This window comes from Opisthocomus hoazin, chromosome 4 (assembly GCF_030867145.1).
Source record: "Opisthocomus hoazin isolate bOpiHoa1 chromosome 4, bOpiHoa1.hap1, whole genome shotgun sequence".
Taxonomy (NCBI): domain Eukaryota; kingdom Metazoa; phylum Chordata; class Aves; order Opisthocomiformes; family Opisthocomidae; genus Opisthocomus; species Opisthocomus hoazin.
The window spans coordinates 26,977,098-26,997,189 of NC_134417.1; the positions used below are offsets into that span (position 1 = coordinate 26,977,098).

The 20,092-nt window shown below is 43.3% G+C and overlaps 2 protein-coding genes across 8 annotated transcripts in view; one reads left to right on the forward strand and one right to left on the reverse strand.

Moving 5' to 3' along the window:
- Positions 1 to 1,905, reverse strand: part of SMC4 (structural maintenance of chromosomes 4) — a 41,335-nt gene extending 39,430 nt beyond the window's left edge. For 2 of the 5 annotated variants that reach the window (XM_075418390.1, XM_075418386.1), the window contains exons 1-2: positions 989 to 1,023; positions 63 to 122 (exon numbers count right to left, since the gene is read on the reverse strand). The gene's annotated coding sequence lies outside the window, so the exon portion shown is untranslated. The other 3 variants (XM_075418387.1, XM_075418389.1, XM_075418388.1) reach the window with 3 other exon arrangements.
- A 588-nt stretch (positions 1,906 to 2,493) lies between these two features.
- Positions 2,494 to 20,092, forward strand: part of IFT80 (intraflagellar transport 80) — a 55,145-nt gene continuing 37,546 nt past the window's right edge. For 2 of the 3 annotated variants that reach the window (XM_075418391.1, XM_075418392.1), the window contains exons 1-5: positions 2,494 to 2,657; positions 5,631 to 5,713; positions 6,489 to 6,714; positions 16,138 to 16,248; positions 18,560 to 18,628. In XM_075418391.1, coding sequence (XP_075274506.1) covers positions 5,681 to 5,713; positions 6,489 to 6,714; positions 16,138 to 16,248; positions 18,560 to 18,628 — 439 coding nt within the window. In that variant the 5' untranslated portion in view covers positions 2,494 to 2,657; positions 5,631 to 5,680. Of the gene's footprint in view, positions 2,658 to 5,630; positions 5,714 to 6,488; positions 6,715 to 16,137; positions 16,249 to 17,807; positions 17,840 to 18,559; positions 18,629 to 20,092 lie in introns of those variants that run through there. The other variant, XM_075418393.1, reaches the window with a different exon arrangement.

Below are 20,092 nucleotides of genomic sequence, written 5' to 3' on the forward strand. Positions count from 1 at the left end.
TACATCACCCCCCAAAACAACGGACTGACCCCCATCTGTAGAAACTGCATGAATCTACCTACTGAAAACTCCTTCAGCCGAGTTCAGCGCCGTTACGATGCTCAGAGAAAGCAACCGTGATGCTGGGGGCAAAAGAGTTAAAGACACATTTGCAATAACAAACCGAGTAGCCATATGTGCTCTTCTGGAAGCACTCTTTACACACACCTTTCAGACCCGACACACATTTTACTTTCAGCAGCCTACGCTATGTATTGTATATAGGCAGATAAACAAAAGGACCTGCGTAATTATAGCAAAGACTTGACTCTTCAATAGTTTAAATCAACACACTCTTTTCGAAAAATCGAACACAACCACTACTGCCCGCATGCAACATTTAACAGAGAAAGCAAAACAAAATACCTTCATCTAAAGTTATCGGATCAAGAAGGAAAAATTACAAAAGTCCATCAGCTGGCACTTACGCAGAGGTCCCAAAAAGCACAAACAGAAAGCAACCGATGAGAAGAAAGACAACCGCAGAAGCAAAACTCTCTCCAAAAGAGTCTAAATCGCAGCAAGTGGCGAAGCTCGCTCGCAGAAAAACAGACATGAGAAAGTTTACTTCTCACCAGATAAAAAAAAACTGACGTGGTTAGAAAGTCATCTCGCAATTGGTGCCAATCATTTGACGTTGTCAGACCTACCCCCAGCCCCCACTCTCATGAGAGCCCTTCGTTTGGGACAATGGGGGAGGGGGGGTACGAGAGAAAGAACTCATTTTCAGGCAATTTCAGCCTGTGTCCCTGTTAAGAAGTGTTCCGCAATGGCCGTCTCGGACAATCACAGCCTCTCAAAGTACCAGATTTTTTTTTTTCCCCAAAAAACCAGCTCCACTCCAACAGAATTGTGCAATAGAGACCTATTTACCTTACCAACCCTTCCCCCAACCCCCCCCCCCCCCCCCCCGAGACTTCAACAGAACGAACGAGCGCGACCGCTCGACCTCCGCTTCTAAGTCGCGATAAACCCGCTGCCGCACGCCCGCTCACGAATGCAACGAGCCCGCGGCCGGCCCCTCCCCGAGCCGGCCCGGAGGTGTTTGCCGAGAGCATCCCCCGCCGAGCACCGCTTCTTTCACGGGGACGGCGAGGAAAGGGGGTCGGGGACGGGCAGCAAAGCTTCCTCACTCACAGCCGAGGAAAGCCGACAGCGACAACCCACGTCAGAGAAAAAAAAATTTGGGGGGCTTTCTTTTTTTTTAACCCATCGTTAATCTAAGGAGTCCCGACTGCACCCTCGCCACGGTCTTTCCAAGCCGTTACAGGCGGTTTTTTAACAATTTATCTCTCAGACTTCAAGCAGAAAAGCCGCAAGCAGAGCCAGTCACGGAGGGGTCTCTGCTTCGCTGCCACCGAGACGCGCCCCGGCACCTCCCCGTCCCCGGCGGGACCCAGCCCGCTCCCCGGCGGTCCTGAGGGCACAGCGGGGAGCCCCGGGCTTCCTCCCCCCGGCCCCTCTCCCCCATCCCGCCTCACCTACCGACACCGGCCGGGGACCGACCCGCCGGGACCCCTCGGGCAGGGCAACCCCCACCCGGAGAGAGGAGCTGTCGCCGCCTCTCCCTCCCTCGGGGCGAGGGGGAAAGGGGAAGGAGAGGGCGCGGGGCAGAGCCCGCCGCCCTCCCGCGCTCTCCCCCCTCAGCACCCTTCTGCCCGGCGAAGCGCCCTGAGGACGCCCCCGGGGCAACCCCTCCCCCCCCCCCCCCCGCCGCCGCCACCCCACCTCCACCCGCCCGCGGGCGAACCGCCGCCTCCGCCCGCCGAGCCGCCCCGGACCGGTACCTCCGAGCGCTGGCCGGCGTTCGGTCCCTGCGAGGCTGCGGCGGAGCGGGCGGCTCCGGCTCCTGCCGCGGCTCGGCCGCTTTCTACACTCGAAAATGGCGCCCAAACGGCGAACTCGAACCGAAATTCGTTAGAAAAGCGCGGGGCACGCTGGGAAGGGAGGGGGCCGGCCTCCCGCGGGTTTGAACGCGGGGAAGAAAGCCCCGCTCCCGCGCCATCTTGTTTTCAGTTACTGCGCGGACGGGCTGGGCGGCTGGGGGGGACGGGAAAAAAAGCAAAATAAAAAGCAAAAATCAAGCCCCTCGCTTCGGGGAGCGGCGTTTTCGGGGTGGAGGGGGGGAGAAGCCGGCGGGTGCGGGTGACAGCGGCCGCGCCGAGAGGATTTATTTTAATTTTAGAAGTAGGTCAGTGGGCGGCGCTTGGTTGCTGGGCAACGGGCGGCGAGGCGGCAGGGCCCGAGCGGCGGCTGTTGGTTTAAAAAAAGAAAAAAAATCAACAAAAAAACCCTAAAAAATAAAAATTAAAAAAAAAATGTGGGGATGCGACGGTTTTCAAGCGGTATTAATTAATTAATTAACGGGCGGTGCGGTGACGCCAGCGGGCCGTGTCACCTGGTCGGGGAGGGCCTGTGAGGTGGCGGTGGGACGAGGAGGAGGAGGAGGAAGAAGTCTCGCGGGAAGTCGCCATAGAGACGGAGCCGCTCGGCCGCGGGCAGCAGCCGCCTTGGCCCCGCTGCGGGGACCGGGAGGAAGGCGGGCTCAGCGCGGGAGGCGGCGGCGGAGGCAGCCGGTCCCCGCCGCTCTGCGCTCTCCCTCCCCGCTGCCGCCGCAGGTAAAGGCGGGCCGGGGTCGGGGGCGGCCGCCATCCCCCTCCCCTCGCCGGCGGGGGAGGCTGGCGGGGCTGACTCACCGCCGCGGTGGGCGAGGGGGGTCGGGACCGGTGACCCCCGGCTTGGCGGGGGAGGGAGAGCTCCGGGCGCTGAGGTGAGGGAGTCCCGGCTGCGGGCGGCCCTGAGGGAAGCCGGAGGCTTTGCGGGGAGAAGCGGGAGGTGGCACGGCGGGGGGGGCCTTTGCCGTCCGCGGTGCCAGGGGTTTGTCGAGGGGACGCGGGCGCGGCGGGAGGAGCTGTGGTTCCCTCACGGCGGGGAGCGAAAGCCGCCCCGCGGGCAGCCGGGCTGAGGAGCGGGCTCCGGCCCCGCCATATACGCCCGTTCGTTGCCCCGTCGCTCCCCCCGGGCTCTCCCTCAACCTCCCGCCGCCGTCCCCGATCGCGGAGCGGCTAAAGGAGGGAGGCGGGAGGCTGGGAGAGGGGGGGAGAAGCGAACCGAACCCGCCGTGCTGGAATAAACTCCTCGTTTTTTTTAAACTCGCCATCTTTCATTAAAGCTCCTGGTAGATGCTTTGAGCTGACCCGCTCGTTGCGGAGCTGTGTGTGGTGCGTGTGCTGTGGCGGGTGGGGATGGGTGCACCTGCTGGGCTGCGCGGCGTACGGACGAGCCTCCTGCCTTTCAGGTGCACAGAGAGTTTAAGCTGCTTTCAAAAACTGTAATGAAGTTCTGGTCTTGTCTTTGAAAGGAAAATAACAGAGAGGAACCTGATGGAGTTCAACAAGGGTAAGGGCAGGGTCCCGCAACTGGGGAGGAACAACCCCAGGCACCAGTACAGGCTGGGGCTGACCTGCTGGAGAGCAGCTCTGCAGAGAGGGACCTGGGAGTGCTGGTGGGTGACAAGGTGACCACGGGCCAGCAGTGTGCTCTGGCTGCCCATAAGGCCAATGGGATCCTGGGTGCATTAAGAGGACTGTGGGCAGCAGGTCAAGGGAGGTTCTTCTCCCCCTCTGCTCTGCCCTGGTGAGGCCCCATCTGCAGTGCTGTGTCCAGTGCTGGGCTCCCCAGTTCAAGAAAGATGAGGAGTTACTGGAGAGAGTCCAGCGCAGGGCTACGAGGATGATGAGGGGACTGGAGCATCTCTCCTGTGAGGAAAGGCTGAGGGAGCTGGGCTTGTTCAGCCTGGAGAAGAGAAGGCTGAGAGGGGACCTTAGAAATGCCTCTAAATATCTGCAGGGTAGGTGTCAGGAGGACAGGGCCAGACTCTTTCCAGTGGTGCCCAGCAACAGGACAAGGGGCAACAGGCACAAACTGAAGCAGAGGAAGCTCCAGCTGAACATGAGGAAGTTCTTCCCTCTGAGGGTGACCGAGCCCTGGCCCAGGCTGCCCAGGGAGGCTGTGGAGTCTCCTTCTCTGGAGATATTCCAGCCCCGCCTGGACACGGTGCTGTGCAGCCTGCTCTGGGTGACCCTGCTTTGGCAGGGGGTTGGGCTGGGTGACCCACAGAGGTCCTTCCAACCCCGAACATTCTGTGATTCTGTGATTCTGTGAATTCCATGTAGCAGGAGTAGGGAGGGAGCGCGAGCTGGAAGTTGCCGATAGCGATGTGCCTGCTGAAACGCCAAGTGAGAAATGAACAATTAAAAACTACCCAGCAGCAACGGGAAAGGTGCTTTTAGCGAGGTGTGGTGTGCCCAGGAAACAGAAGCGGGTCAGATCCGTGCATCCAAATGAAGGTGAGGTGTTCCGTTAAGCAGGAGAGGTGCTTATGCTGAAGTGGAGGATAAAACTTTAGTAGTATTTTACTCTGTGCTGTTTCTTTGCTGTATACAAATCTTGTGGTTTATGTCGGGGTATTTAGTTTTAGAATTTGTGGCACAGAGACCAGCCCGGCAAGTGATGAGCAGAAAGTGTTGCAGCGTGTGCTCAGCAGGTACATGCAGGTGCTGAAGAACGGCGTTGCCACCATACAGAAGTCAAGAACATGATTAAAAGGCTACTTTAAAAGTTTAGTACAAACTTAGCCCCCTTTTAAATGCCTTGATGATGAGACTCCCTATGCAGGTTTTGGGTAAGGGTAGGAGAAGGAAATTAGACATTCAAGAATGTATGAGAGATACAAATAATAGTAACTGTTGTGTGTTTACCAATTAATGTAAAGTAGGGTTGAAAATAACTTATTCTTTACACACAGAAAGTTATGTTTTAGGACTATTATTCTTTTAATGCTCCTTAAATTCTGTATAGTAACTGTTTGACATAGCCACTTTTCTGGTGAAAAAATTCCAAGAAGATCAGAAGGCCACGTTGTGCATCATCGTGCTCTGCTCAGAGTGTACCATCTGCTCCCACCCTCTTGCTCTCACTTCTTTCCATGCTGAAGGACAAAGAAGTTGTAACCTGGATCAGCGCCTCTGCCCTGTCCAGGCACAGACACCAAACGGCGTTTGCTGTCACCAGAGGGGAGTGGATGAGAGGGTGGGACCCCGTTGAACTGCTCGTGGAATTACTGTGTTGCAGTAGTGTCATGGACGCAGGGGTGGATGAAGGACTAGGACCTCATATCATTTGTCACGGCAGGATCATTTTCATAATACGGCTTTTTCCTCGAAATTTTCTCACAGTGCTCGTGCCAAGCATTAAGTTCCGTGAAAAGTTTGCCATTCCGGGTTTTCCCTTGCTACCTTCCTGGCTGTTTGTCAGCACAAGAGAACTTCAGTGTGTCAACCTGTAATGTTTCAGCAAAATGTTGCTAGCATCGCTTGTTCGTTAAATTGTCCAGTTGTTTATACTCAGCAATCAGATAAATATGGAGTTGGGTACTGTACAAACAGAGTTCCCTTAAAACTAAGGGCTGTTTTGGTGCTTGTTTTGCCACAGTACCGATGCAATATTACTTATTTCGAAACTTTTTATTTTGCTGTTAGTGTCTTCCTTTTTAATTTTCGCTGCTTATATATGTGTTTGTTTTATTACAGTTGTAACGTACCTACATATCTTTTTTTAATGCTGTATCTGGACAACTGAAATGAGACTGAAGACTTCACTTTTAAAGGAACCAAAACATATCCTTTGTCTCAGAATAAAATGTAGAAAAGCGTGTTATTAGACTTTTTTCCAGAAAGGATTTGTTTATCATAAGTGTCGTAGGATTTCTGTATCATAAGTGTCATAGTAAAATATTTGTAAATTGCAGGTGGCTTTTTTTTTCCCTTTTTCTTCACCATTCAATGCAGCCTTTAACGGCAACATTTTAAGACATGTTGAACATGCTTAGAGTAATGCCTTCCCTTTGGAAGTTATCAATGTTTTGGTAGAAAGTTTTGAGTTTTTCTTTCATTTCTTGTTTATAGTGATAAGTTAAAAGCTTTCCCAGAGAGTAAATAGAAGTAGTGATATATCTACTTGCTTGTTATAAGATGTGCATGGAACAGATGTAAACAGAATTGTAATTCTCCTGCTAATAAATTATGTCAACAACTTATATATGATGTGGTGTTAATACACATCTGAAAAATGGTTGGGTGTTTTGCACTTGCATTGTGCACTAACACCCTTTTAGAGGTGTAACCCAACATTTCAGCTGTGTTTCAATAAATACACATCAGGATAAGAATTACATTTTTACGCAACACAGCTTGCTTTATTTTTTTTGCTGAATTTCTACCAGCTCTTTTCTTGAAGCAAAAGAGCAAAGAAAAAATGAAGAATCGTGTTTTCTTTGTGTAAAACATTCCATGGAATCTTATGAAAATAATCTTCCTGTACTGCTCCTTGCGGTATTTTGTAAGCTTATTTTTAAAAAAATAAAATTTTCAGACTTCCTTAATTTAATTAAACATAAAGAATTAGTTAGCTGCGTGGGATGGACTACAGCTGACGAGCTATATTCCTGCAGTGATGATCACCAAATTATGAAATGGAACCTTTTAACTAGTGAGACTACTCGAGTGGTGAAACTTCCGGATGATATTTATCCCATAGACCTTCACTGGCTTCCTAGAAGTATAGGTGGGAAGAAGCAGTCCCACGCCGAGAGCTTTGTTCTAACAAGTTCTGATGGTAAGTCAATTTAATATATTTATAATTTCATACCACTTTGTGCTTATAGCACTCCAATACATGAGAAATTACTTGCCGTTGAATAGTCTGCAATAAAGCATTTTCAAATACCTGTACACTTGCACTGGAGTAAAATTAATGGGTGTTTCAAATTGAATACATTGTATTACTATAATTTCCTCTGATACAAGATTATCAAACGTGCCTCTGACAGTAGATATATATATATTTTTTTTTATAGAAGGTCAGTTTCTACCATCGTTTTTAATCCGGAAAGAAGTAGCTTGCAGCGCAGATATAGCAAAGCCTACATAGATACTATGTCGCTTACAGTTATGGAAACTGAAGATGACCAAGTTACTGGAATTGCTTAACCATGATGTTTAATATCAACGTAGTCCATTTCATGGACATGTTACAAGAGCATGTCTTGTATCTGGCTTCTACAGAGTCTTGAATATCCCTCTGACGCATCTAGTCTGCTGTTGTCAGAGGTGTAGGACCAGTATATATGTCCACTATACCGGCAGGTGTATATATACCTACGTATATCCAGTCTGCTGCTGTTTGTCCTGTGCAGTAGTCTAGTAATACTAGACTGGATGATCTGATATGGAAGCTGCTGTATTCCAGTGTGTGGGTTCTGTTTTGTGGAATGGAGGTTGGAGCAAGACGATTTGATGATTGCTTGGGGTTTCTTCTCTTCCTCTCCAAAGAGACTAGGCGTTGATTTTTCCCGACTTGCACACAGTCAAATTTTTCTTCCTGCATGAAGGTCGATATACTCGCATCCTCAGTTCAGTGAAGGAATCTTAGGTAATTACTTTCATTAGTATTTTACATTTATTATGAAGCAGCCCATACAGTTCAGGTCAGACTTTGTCTCCTTTCTTCTCAGTACTGTAATGGGAATTATGTTTCATGCCATCAGGAATTTTCTGTGCATGTTTCCCCTTCCTTTTCTTTCCTCATCCCTTTTCTTTAAGGAAAAACATGTGGGCTCTCTTCTTCTGGATCTAATTCTCCATTTGATCAAAATATGAAAAATAATGGTAAAAAATAAATTTTTTTAACACCCCTCCCCTTTGTTTCTGTTACAAAAAAACTACCGTGTGGAAACCCTGTAGTTCTGATGAGTGTTTCTTCCTGAACCTACCAGTTTTAAAAAGGGGTTGATCCTTTATGAGATGTGCTGGATTACATTGACCTTGTTATAAAAATTATGTTGGCTTAAAAGCTCTGCTAAGAAACAAGCCCTTGGTGTAGACTGCGACTGCCTCACCGACAGTCCACTGGCAAGGGCCTGCTGATGGGTCTGGTGTGTTAGTTTGTGAATGATTTCTGATAGTTTCACATGTTACATCCGAGAACTTGGCATACCTGTGACTTGGAAGAGCTCTCTACAGCTTCCTGAGGAGGGGACGTGGAGAGGGAGGAGCTGATCTCTTCTCCCTGGGATCCAGTGACAGAACGCGTGGAAACGGTTCAAAACTACACCAGGGGAGCTTTAGGCTGGACACGAGGAAGCATTTCTTTACCGAGAGGGCGGTCAAATGCTGAAACAGGATTCCTGGAGAGGTGGTCGGCATCTCATGTCTGTTAGTGTTTAAGAGGCGTTTGGGCGATGCGCTTATACCATGCTTTAACTTTATTCAACCCTGAATTGGTCAGGCAGTTGGATCATTGTAGGTCGCTTCCAACTGAAATATTCTACTCTACTCTATGACTTCCTTGCAGAAGCTGGACAGTCCTTAACACGGATGCTAACTTTCTATACCTTTGTATTTTAATCAGTTGATAATGCTGTTTAAGGTTCCAGAGTAAGTAAATGAAACTGTTTTGCTGGTGGTAGTATTTATGTGCCACAAAGAAGCAGGTTGCATCAACATGCTAAACTGAGTTTTCATTCTTTTGTTAGTGGTCAAAGATCTTGGTGGTAAAGCTGTATTTCTACAGGGTAGTGGTGGGATTTTCTCAACGCTGAACTGAAAGCGATACACTGCTCAATCTCTGCCAGCTTTTTCGGGCAGAACAAATCCTGGTCAATTGTTGTAGAGAGTTTCCAGCAGGATAATAATGGCCATCTGCCCATCACCCTGTTGGTAGCTTTCACAGGGACCAAGTGATAGTTTTAATGGGACTGATGGAGAATTTCCAGCTAACTTCTGCCCGTATTTTGGCCAGAACCTTGAATTTGTGGGTCTAGCATGTGTTCTTCGGTGAGAGGAGCTTGGTGTAGGCTTTTGGCTGGCTTGACCGTGAACTAGATTGGGAACAGAAGGTTTATTACTTGACATTAGCAGTCTGGAGCTGGTGTGGTTTCCTGTACTGATAAAGGGAGGTAATATGTATTTGGAGAAGGTAGAAGAAGTTCATTCCTTGCATGAAATGTTGGAGATTTCTCTGACTTTTGACCATAGTTGCACTTAAAAATTAGGAGGGCTGAGAGTTCAGTTCACAGAGTGGAGGCCAAGATTTCTTCAAGGCATTCAGTACTTCCTAAGGAATAAACGCGCTGAACTTAGGGAAGCAAAGGAGGACTTCTTTTGGCTCCCTGCTGCTTCCTAGATGCACAGGGGGAGGGAAAGATGAGAGGTTTGACCAAGTAGGGTCGTAATTTTTGCAATACTTGGTGCTGAGTTTTACTATGAATTTAGGCAGCTGGGTCTTACGAAGTATTGCTGGTAGAGCTATTAAGGTGGAAATGGAAGTTTTTGTGAAAGCTGAAAGGAAGATTAATTTGAATCAATTAGTATTTGCATGCATTATATTATTAGGTTTTGGGGGAATGGGGTTTACCTAAACAAAGATGTTCTTCAGAAAGTCAGCCAATGATTAAGTGAGCTGATTTCTGTGGGATTTGTGTTCTTTTCCTTTCAATGTTAAACATGGGATAGAGGGATTTCAGTAGGTCAACCGGTGCTCTTAATCCCTTATTTTCTTCCGCTTTCTTTTTCTTTCTCAGTTTTCACATTTGTATTTCTAACGTCCTGTTTCTGTAAAGCTCTAAATTGTATGTGTAAATAGTGAGCAACAGAATGACTTGAGTAAGTCAGGTGTCTTGTTAATTTATTCGATTTTCCAGTGTTACGAAAATAGAATGCTAGTATTTCATGTTCTGCTTGAAAAATGCTTTGACAGTCGATTGAAGAAATATACGAGGGCTACTACTACCTTCATGGAAAAGATGACTTAAAACTCTGCTCTGCAATTTTTCTCTCTCATTTTTCTCTGGTTTTATATCACTAAGATATGTAAGGAAGAATAGATCGTATTCATAGATGTGTTTAAAGAGGTTGAAAGTTGATTTTTTTTCAGAAGTGTTCAAAAATTAGCATGATGCAGGAGCTGTACATTCGGAAATACTTTAGTCTATATGTGAACCTGATGCAAATTTGGGTAAGAATATCAGTTCTCAAGTGTAATGCCTAGTAGGTACAAGAGCTTGCCCTTCTGCTTGAAGTGCATTAACTGAAACTGCAACAAAGAGCTACAGTTTAGGAATAAAGATTCATGAATAACACCATGTGTAGGTGGGCCCCAGAATCTTTTCCAGGATGCATTAGGACCTTTGCAAGGCGATCGGTTAAGTACTAGAAGTTGGATTACTGTAAGAGACAGAAGTCAATGGCAGAGATTTAAAGGGAGGGGTTCTTGCAGCTTAGCAGGTGATTTTTGTTGCTGCACAAGATTTTACTTGTGTGTGACCAACAAATTTTAAACCAGTCCCTTAACGTTGATCTTCATTTTCCTCGAGAAGACTTTTGTGTTCATTTGCTTGTAACTTTTACCAAAGTTTTTTTTTGTCTAACCTAAAGGTATCATCCAAGGATTCTAGATAATGTTGAAGTGCTTTGTAAAGATTTCAGCTTCAAGGCACAGTGAGAGGAAGGTCAGGAAAAATGCCATCTCCTCCATATCAATAAAAAAAAAATTAGATTACCACATGAGAAAAAAATTCTCTGAAACATGTAAATGATCACGTAGTTATAGCTCTGATAGAATTCAGATGCACTTTTGGAGATCAGCTTGATTAACTTTCGCTTTCTTTTAACGCAGCTGTTTCTTGCTTGCATGGAGCAGAAACTGTTGTGGCTATCTTTGCCAACTTTATTGCAGTGGGGTGTTTTGTAGTTTTGTTTTTTATTTTTTTTTCCTATTTACAAATGTGTAAGCCCTTCAAATTTTGGGTTCTCCCTACATCCCTCAGGCTTATCATCTTAATGGTGTTGTAGCTGGGATAGGTGTGGATTTGTCTGATGACAATCCACTAACTTCCCTCCTTTCCAAAGATGACACATCCTTTAGTTCTTCAAGCCAGTAATGGCTCGTTAGATAATTTTGCATTGTTCAGTGAGTCGAGTTTGTATTCAGCCCTTGCATTCCTTCTGGACATCTGGGGCCTTTATTGCTATTCCTGCACTTAATTTGAATGCTCCTGTTTTGCTGCCATAGCACAGTGCAAAGCAGAACCGAGCTTTGCTGCATGAATCGCTGTGAAAGCTAAATGCTGTCTGCTTGTTACAGAACAGTAGATACTCTGCACTAGGAAAATAACATAGAATCACAGAATCCCAGCATGGTCGGGGTTGGCAGGGACCTCTGGGGGTCACCCAGCCCAACCCCCTGCCCAAGCAGGGTCACCCAGAGCAGGCTGCACAGCACCGCGTCCAGGCGGGTCTGGAATATCTCCAGAGAAGGAGACTCCACAGCCTCCCTGGGCAGCCTGGGCCAGGGCTCCATCACCCTCAGAGGGAAGAAGTTCTTCCTCAGGTTCAGCTGGAACTTCCTCTGCTTCAGTTTGTGCCCAGTGCCCCTTGTCCTGTCGCTGGGCACCACTGGAAAGAGTCTGGCCCCATCCTCCTGACGCCCACCCTGCAGATATTTAGAGGCATTTCTAAGGTCCCCTCTCAGCCTTCTCTTCTCCAGGCTGAACAAGCCCAGCTCCCTCAGCCTTTCCTCACAGGAGAGATGCTCCAGTCCCCTCATCATCCTCATAGCCCTGCGCTGGACTCTCTCCAGTAACTCCTCATCTTTCTTGAACTGGGGAGCCCAGCACTGGACGCAGTACTGCAGAGGGGGAGGAGAACCTCCCTCGACCTGCTGGCCACAGTCCTCCTAATGCACCCTAGGAGACCATTGGCTTTCTTGGCAACCAGGGCACACTGCTGGCTCATGGTCACCTTGTCACCCACCAGCACTCCCAGGTCCCTCTCCGCAGAGCTGCTCTCCAGCAGGTCCGCCCCAGCCTGTAATGGTGCCTGGGGTTGTTCCTCCGCAGTTGCAGGACCCTGCCCTTGCCCTTGTTGAATTTCATCAGGTTCCTTTGCACCCAACTCTCCAGCCTGTCCAGGTCTCGCTGAATGGCATTGCGGAAGGAAGATAGGGTGTTATTCGTGTTTAAGTGAACAGAGTAAATCCCAATTAGTTTGTAGGTTTATAGAGTGCTACATGTAAACAAAACTTCATGAAGAAACTAACCTAGAAAACTGTTTTTTCCTTTAAGTTCTGTTCCCTGAGAAAAGGGACTAAGGGATGAGCTCTTAGCATTGATCAGTAAACTCATCCTGAGTATGCAATTTCTGGAAAACTGTTCATGAGGTGCATTTGCCAAAAAATCACCGTTTTCTGGGTTTTTTTTAGTGAAATCAAAATACAAACCAGTGCTAACCTAATTTGTGAAAGAATAAATTGAGATAAAAACTTAATGTAGAAAATTTCCAAGTCTTTATCTCCTGGTGTAACTTAGCACTTCCAATAAAGGGAGCTTATCTTGTAAATATTTTGGTTTTGCATATGCAAGTAAATTACTGCATTGTAAAAGCACATGAAGAAGTTTTCTTGCTCGATTGCTATTTTCTAAAAAGCTTACTTTTAAAATTCTGTTTAACTAATACTTGTATAGCATGCCTTACGTGTCAAGCCTGTGATTTTCCTGCAACAGCTAATTCATCTCTGTGATAAGGATTCCTAGAAATCTGCTGAATCCAATGGAAAAGGAGTATAATGCCTTTACAGGGTTGCATGAATTCCTGGTTGAACTCCAGATGTTTGTGAAATTAGAGCAAATGTAATATTAATCCTCTTGGGTTTTCTTCTGAGTTGCATCTCTTGTGGGATACTGTTCTTCTGCTTCTTACTTATGTTGATCTTGTTGCTGCTTCTTTACAAAAATAAAGAATATGTTCAGCTTTAAACTGCTTATTAAACACAAATCATAAGTGAATAGATGGATTTTCTTCAACTTTTTGCGATATCAATAATTTTACATTAGGTCAACATTTAGGAGTCTATGAAAAGTAATGAACAAAACATACATGTTTTATATTTGGTATTTGAATAGGCTGCTAATCTGCCACTTGAAATTCCTCCAAAACTAGAGGGTCACTTTAAGATTGAGGACGGCTTCTGGCTTCAGTACTTAATAAAAATAAGGGAACTGTATTTTACAAATCTGAGACGTAAAGTAAGATGAAGTTGAATCACTTCTATCTACTCCAGGCATAGAGCTAAAATTTTCCCTTTCTTAATTGTGTATGAGGCAGTAAGTTCTAATTCAAAAGCCACTACTACCTCAATGTTAAGCCAGAGAACAGAAGGCAGAGAAATCCATCGAAACGTTGTTTTTGGAGCAACCTCGATGGGTGAACGCAATGAAAAAAACAGCATCTAATGAGTCACATCGTTTGACTGTCATCAGCTGTAAATTCATATGTAGGAAAAGTAAAGAAATTGCAGAAGTAAAGATGATATCCATGAAGACTTGATTTGGCCCTGTTCCACAGAAGTGTTGTGATACAGTTTTTGAATGCATGATCATGTTTTTTCCAGATGAATTCTCTTATAGTGCCTAAGGTAGACCTGCTTTTATATGAAACCATATTCTTTCCTGCTGGGCTACAGTTTGCTGTGTTTCACTGTTGGAAAGATGCCTTGTGAAAGAAGTAAGAGCTTGTGGAGTGGGAAAGGATGCAAAAGATTGGTAAATGGAGTTGAATGTTTCCCTTTATAACAGGAATTTATCCTGTACTCTGTGACATAGCCCATTGCTTTCCTGGTAACGTGACCTAACCGAAGTACGCAGTTGCTTGCCAGCTGTCTTCTCGTTTTAACATATTTTTTTCTCTTGTGTGTGGAGGGGTTTGCTTACAGAAGTATTGGGGTCTTACCTGGGTCAGTGGAAGCTATTGTTTCAATATATAAAACGCCATAGAATTCTTTATATTCTTAAAAAAACTAATTCTCAGTGTTGCAGATTGCAAATCAGGAACTAACATACACAGAGATCTAACTCCAGGCATCAAGCAACTTCCAGTATCCGGTGTTGTTGGTTTTTTTTTATTTTTTGCAAGGCAATTTAGTGAAATACGTTCATAATGGCTATGAACTGCTCAGCCCCTGAACAGTGCATACTGCAGGTGATGGCATGAGAATACTCACAGTCCGGTGATCAGATTAGGTTTAAGTATTCTGCAATGAAAAAGGCCTTGGCTACAGATTGAACAAGTACACTATGCCACGAAAAAGATAGGTGATCAAAAAATAAAACATGGTTTTAACGTATTATTTTGAAACCAGAAAATGTCATTTTGACAATTTTATTGGAGAAAATAGCATTTAACCATTGAATTCCTGTGAATCCAGTTACTGCTTATACACGAAAAATGAGAATCTCAGACCCGAGACGTGTTCTATAAAATGACGCATTAATTATATAAAATATATGTTATAATTCTGAAGTATCATAATACCAGAATACCAGTACTGAAAATGTTAGGAAGCTAAAAATTAACTGAATGAGGAAGAAGTGGTCTTAGTAATAATATTAGTTCTATGAATTAAGAAAAAATAAGGGATTAACTAGCTATTCGGAGTACTCTGGTAGGTATGAATACAAGTGATAAAGAAAAGCAAAAATATATAGTTGTGTATGATATTTAAGACAGTCTGTTCAAATAAATTGATTTATACAAACCTTTCTTTTTCTTCAGTGTTAAAATTTGCTTGGAAATCTTGCATTGGCAGAGATTTGGCCGGATGATTGTGCCTTTTTGTTTATGTACTTTGAAGTAAAACAAAGTCAAAGTGTGATTATATTAATTTGAATGATACTGTGGAGAGCTCTGATGGATGTTTTCATGGTGATTTACTGCCAGATCTACCAGAGTGCCTCTTCTTTGCTTTGAGTCTGGCTTTGTATTTTGTTGGGGGGGGGGGGGGGGGGGGGGTTTGTGCTTTTTGTTTGTCTTTTTTTTTAATTGAAATGCGAAGTAAAGCATGGGAAACCGGAACACAATAAAAATTGTTTCAAGCTTCTGGCAGTGCAGGCCACCTCATTTTTGCCGTCTTGGCTACTGGGATGGTGTTTCGTGCAGTGGTGCCACGCGTTTTTACCGTCTGCACAGTTCATCATTAACTCTGTTTTCACCCGCAAACACATATTGGTCTTGGTAGTGTGATACTTTGTTGAAATAGGTATTTAGTTTCTGGCTCATCAGGTATGGCCTGTTTTACAATTCATATTCCTGAGCAGGGTGTTATTAATGGAAAAATGACCGCATCTGAAGTGGTGGAGCATTTGCACACACTTAGTGTGAGGTATCTGTGCAGTGTTCATCTCCAAGGGTTCTGGTCACTCTGGAAATTGCTTGTAGTGGCTCGCTGTCTGGCAGATTAAATAATATCATTTTAAAAGAATTTTGGTTTGAAAGTAGTTAATTTGAATCACTGAACTGTTCTAAGCCATGCGTTTGTTCTGCCACATGTCTCCAAGTCGTCCTTTGTCTGCTCTTTGGTCCAGTTTAAATTTGATCTTCCTGGATTTAAGCAACATCCCTCATTTGGAAAGAAAGACTTCCTCATGCTTCTGTTGAAATCATTAATAGCTTTGTTTTTGGCCGCTGTGAATTTCCATAACAGCTCCATAATGCAAGCAGTAATACTTCCTCAGGGCAGCATGCTCGCCGATGGTCAGATTGTTCTAGGTTTTCCGTTATCCTTTTGGTGTTGAGTGATTTTTCAGAACTTCAAAAAAACAACAGGAGGACTCTGCTGGGCTGCAGTGTATGTATCTCTGTTAGCTTTCAGGCAATGAAATAACATCAGGCAGTTGTGTCCCCAGAGAAACACAGAAACTTGAGAGGGACACAAGAAAAACGAATCGGCAAAACAAAGATTAGACATACCAAAAAGAAAAAAAACCCAACATCACAGCGAATTTACAAGTAGTTCTTCTGCAAGAGCTCATTTGTTTGGGCTAATCACAGCTGTGAACAACACAGTTGCAGGTTTTGTTCTTTTGTTGGTGGTGGTTTCTTGTCCTGTTTTCTGTGTGCATTTTTAACAGAAGATGACACCATTACAGTCGTAAATGCCGACTGACAAAATGAGAGACACTATTTGTATCTTGACCTTTTTGTTTAGGAAAGTTCCACTTGATTTCAAAGTTAGGAAGAGTAGAGAAAAGCGTAGAAGCACACTGTGGAGCTGTACTCGCAGGAAGGTGGAATTACGAAGGAACAGCACTGGTTACAGGTAAGCGTTCTGAAAGTAACAAAGTGCTTTGAAAATCAAAAGAGCAGAAGAGCTCTTTCAAAATAAAGCCTTTTGGTTTTTTAATATACAAAGTTGACAAGTCATGATGAAATCCAGGGGTACAAAAATGTAGTATTAAAATTTATGAAAAGTAAGTGCTTTTAATAAAATGTGTGACATGTGAGTACTTTATGGGATAAAGAGAATAGAATGTTTTGGAAAAATAATTTAATCCTTGACATATGTTTAGAAGATGTAATCCTAAATTCCATACTTCATGCTGTAGTTACATTGAATTTGAATGAATAAAACTGAGTCTATTAAGTGTTCACACACTGGTCTAGCTTGAAATTCTCATGAGACGAGGGGAAATGGAAACACAAAATCAATAGTGTAAATGAAGTTAGCTATAAGAAGTTACTTTTTTGTGTCTTCATTGTCCCTGGGGTTATTATCACCTTATTTAATAGAAGTTAGTTTTGCACTATTTGATTAATGCTGTTTTAGAAGAATGGTGTCTATTTTAATTAACAGAAAAGCTTGCAAAAACATTTCTCTTTTTTAGGGATCCTATTTATTAGGTTATTTTTAGGGATCCTATTTACTTCAAAGTAAGTGTTTTTAACAGAGTGCTTAGATGTTTTTGTGGATATTCTGTACTTCATAAAGGAGAAAATTTGGGATGGTGGGGTTTTTTCCGTATCTTACAAAAAAGGGTTGCTAAATTGGTACATTTATGTCCCTGCACATGACATTTGGGCTTTTTTAGCCAGCAAAGTTTACTGAGGAGGCCTCATGAACATCTTGAATGTTCCTGCGCTTGTCTGTCTTAATTTTCAGGAGTGGCGCAGATCCAGCTGCAGTGTAACTCTCATCTCTGTTGAGGCTGGGAGAGTGATCTCCCAGTGTCTGCATCTCGACAGGTCTTTTTTTGTCCCAAATCTTTTGGTAATTAGTTGCTTTCGGCATTTTTGTCAAAAACTTCTATTTTGATGTTAAGGGGAAGCTAATTAAGCTTCCTGTGATAGACTTCTCTATGGGATTTCTGTTGGTGTCAGAATTTTCTGCAGCCTCCTGTTGATCTAACACAGCTGATTTCTTTGGAGAAATTCCAACTCAGTCCAGAAGTACTGAAGATAATTTTGGATCTGCTTGTTTCCAGACTGAGTCTGACTCTAAAATGCTGCTTCAAGGAACTCTGTCTGGCATGTTCCTCTGAAATCCCAGAGGGATAAAAATATTGTTCTTTTTAAAGACAGATTTGCCTCAGGAACTTCTCCAAAGAAAAAGTAAAAATTGCCTTTTCAGTCTCTTTTTTTTTTCTTTTTTTTGGAAAGACTGCATGACACTTCTGGGGAGTATGGGAATGCATCACCATATCCAAACAGTGTACTCTGAGAAGATCAGCTACTCTTATACCGCAACTATGCTTTGAGGAAGAGTGAATCACTGATGATACTGTATCAGTTAAAATATTCTTTAAGTAATCAACAGTGTCAAATGTGCACAAATAAGATTTTTTAATTTTTTTTTTTTTACACTTTTTAAACACTTAAAAGCCCCATTGGCTGGATATAAAAGCTGAGATCTGGTAAGTAAATTACATTTGAATGGAAGAACGGCATTAAGCGTCTACGTGCACCTTTTTCCTCATTAACTGAGTCTGGGAGGCCTAACTGCCCAGAGCTGTACATTTTAAATATGATAGCGCACTAGGAAATGTGTGTTCTTAATGCATACATAACTGTGCTGTATAGTGTATAAGAACTTGATCTTTAATAAGTAAACTGAGTTTCTTGGTAACATGCAGTTATGTTATAAAATTTAAGCCTTCCAACCAGAGCTTTCAGTTATCTTCAGTTTCACCATTTATCAACTGTGAAGCCTCCAGTTTAATACATAAAATTTTGCTTCTTCGCTCTTCAGACTCCTCAGAGACTCATTTAATCAGCCTCTGGGCCGTTGAACTGTAAATAGATGAAAAGTACTAGCAATGCTGAATAGAAAATACAGAACTTGGGATACTTAAATCGTGATATACGCTCTCTTCCCAGGAGCAGCTTCAGATAAGAAGACTGTAGGGATTTTCAGGAGAGGAAGAAGCTTGTTGATAATAGCAGAACAACAGCCTTAAATATTTTTTCCTTGATATACTGTCTATTTGCATGTTAGGAAGACTACATAAACAATATTTACCTGTAAGAAGACCTGGACTTACTTTATCTGTAGTGTTTCCTAGGTAGATACAAGTGCCATATTTGTTAGATTTATTATTGAATTTAAGTTGATGATTTCTTTGAAAACTTTACAGTTGGTGAAGATGGCCTAGTGAAAATCTGGTCAAAAAGTGGAATGCTGAGATCCACTTTAGCTCAGCAAGGTAAGTTAATTTCCTTAAAGTTCCATTAGAACTTTTTGGTTTGGGGTATTAGGAAGTGTATTTAAATAACAGACCCTAAATCTGGCAGTAATGGTTTGTTGAAGGATCTTAAGGCCTAGATAAACTTACCTAAATTAGACATAAATCATAGTTGAATACAGAGGGAACTGGATTTTTAAGAAGATGGTTGTTTTTAAAAAAAAATAATTCAAATTTAAAGTATTATTTTAACATTTTTAGACAGTAGTTTCAGTTCCACCCTAAGGATTCTGGAGAGGCTAAAGAATTAAAAATAAAAAAAATCTAGTTTTTAACAGCCACAGACTCTTATGGTGAAACTGAAAAAAAATCTCTGAAAGCATTGCAAGAATGCTTGAAAGATGCGAAGTGCATGTAGGTTAGTTCCTCCGAACTTTAAAACTCTTAACAGTGCTTGGTTCATCTATCAGTTTAACCCAGTAACTAATTTAGTACATGCAAACACTCCTGCTGAAGGGAAATGATACCTGTGCTGAAGTTCTTTGTTGAAATGGGGCCATGGAGACCTAACCTTGATCTTGGCTTTGTAACTACAGTTTTATGCATGCTGGAGCATGCCAGTTGTTTAAGGCAATTTAAAATCACGTGATTGTCAAGCACAACGGTATAAGCTGCAAATACATATTTCTACAAATGATGCTTGATATTTTTAAAATGTATGAAGTCTGAAAAACAAAATCTAGCTCAGTAGCTTCACTGAAATAGCACAAAAATGTTAGAAATTACTGAGCTAGATTTTGTTTTTCAGACTTCTACATTGAGATCATGTGACCTTTTGACATTTTTAAGAAACCACATGCACCTGGGGTTGGGTTAAATGTCAGACCCTTATCTCTTTCTAAAACAAATTATCTAAATTCTTTCAACCTGTTGAAGGCATTTTAACCACAGGAGTGAATGTAAAATGTATTTCAATTCAGTTAAGGAAGTTCATATTCAGATGTGATGTTTTTTCATGCTTGCAATATGAAAAGATAAGCCAACTGAACTATAATTTTTGAAAAAAAAAGGTTGAAGCACACACACTATTCACTATTTCTCAGTTGATATGTTTCAAGGGTTTTTTGAATCCTGAAGTCTGGTTACTTGAGGTTTGATGAAGCTTAGAAAGTAAGAGATATGTTCTAGTCTGAAATATGCAAGCTGAATTTTCATTGATTTCTTAGAGTTTCTGGTACGGTATAAAAGTACGGTTGAGTCCTCATGAAATGACTGCCTTCTTGCATTTATTACTCAAGATAAGATCCTATGAGGCTCAGAAACTCTTTAAATTTATTGAATCAGATTCCCATGGACTCCTCTGTAAGGTACTGACATACTTGGCACCAAGAGAAGATTCAGCAGAAATTGTTGTGCTGTTTAAGAGAGGTGTGTCGTGTTTGAGCTGATTTTTCACATCCTTTGTCATCTCCCTGAGAAACAAAA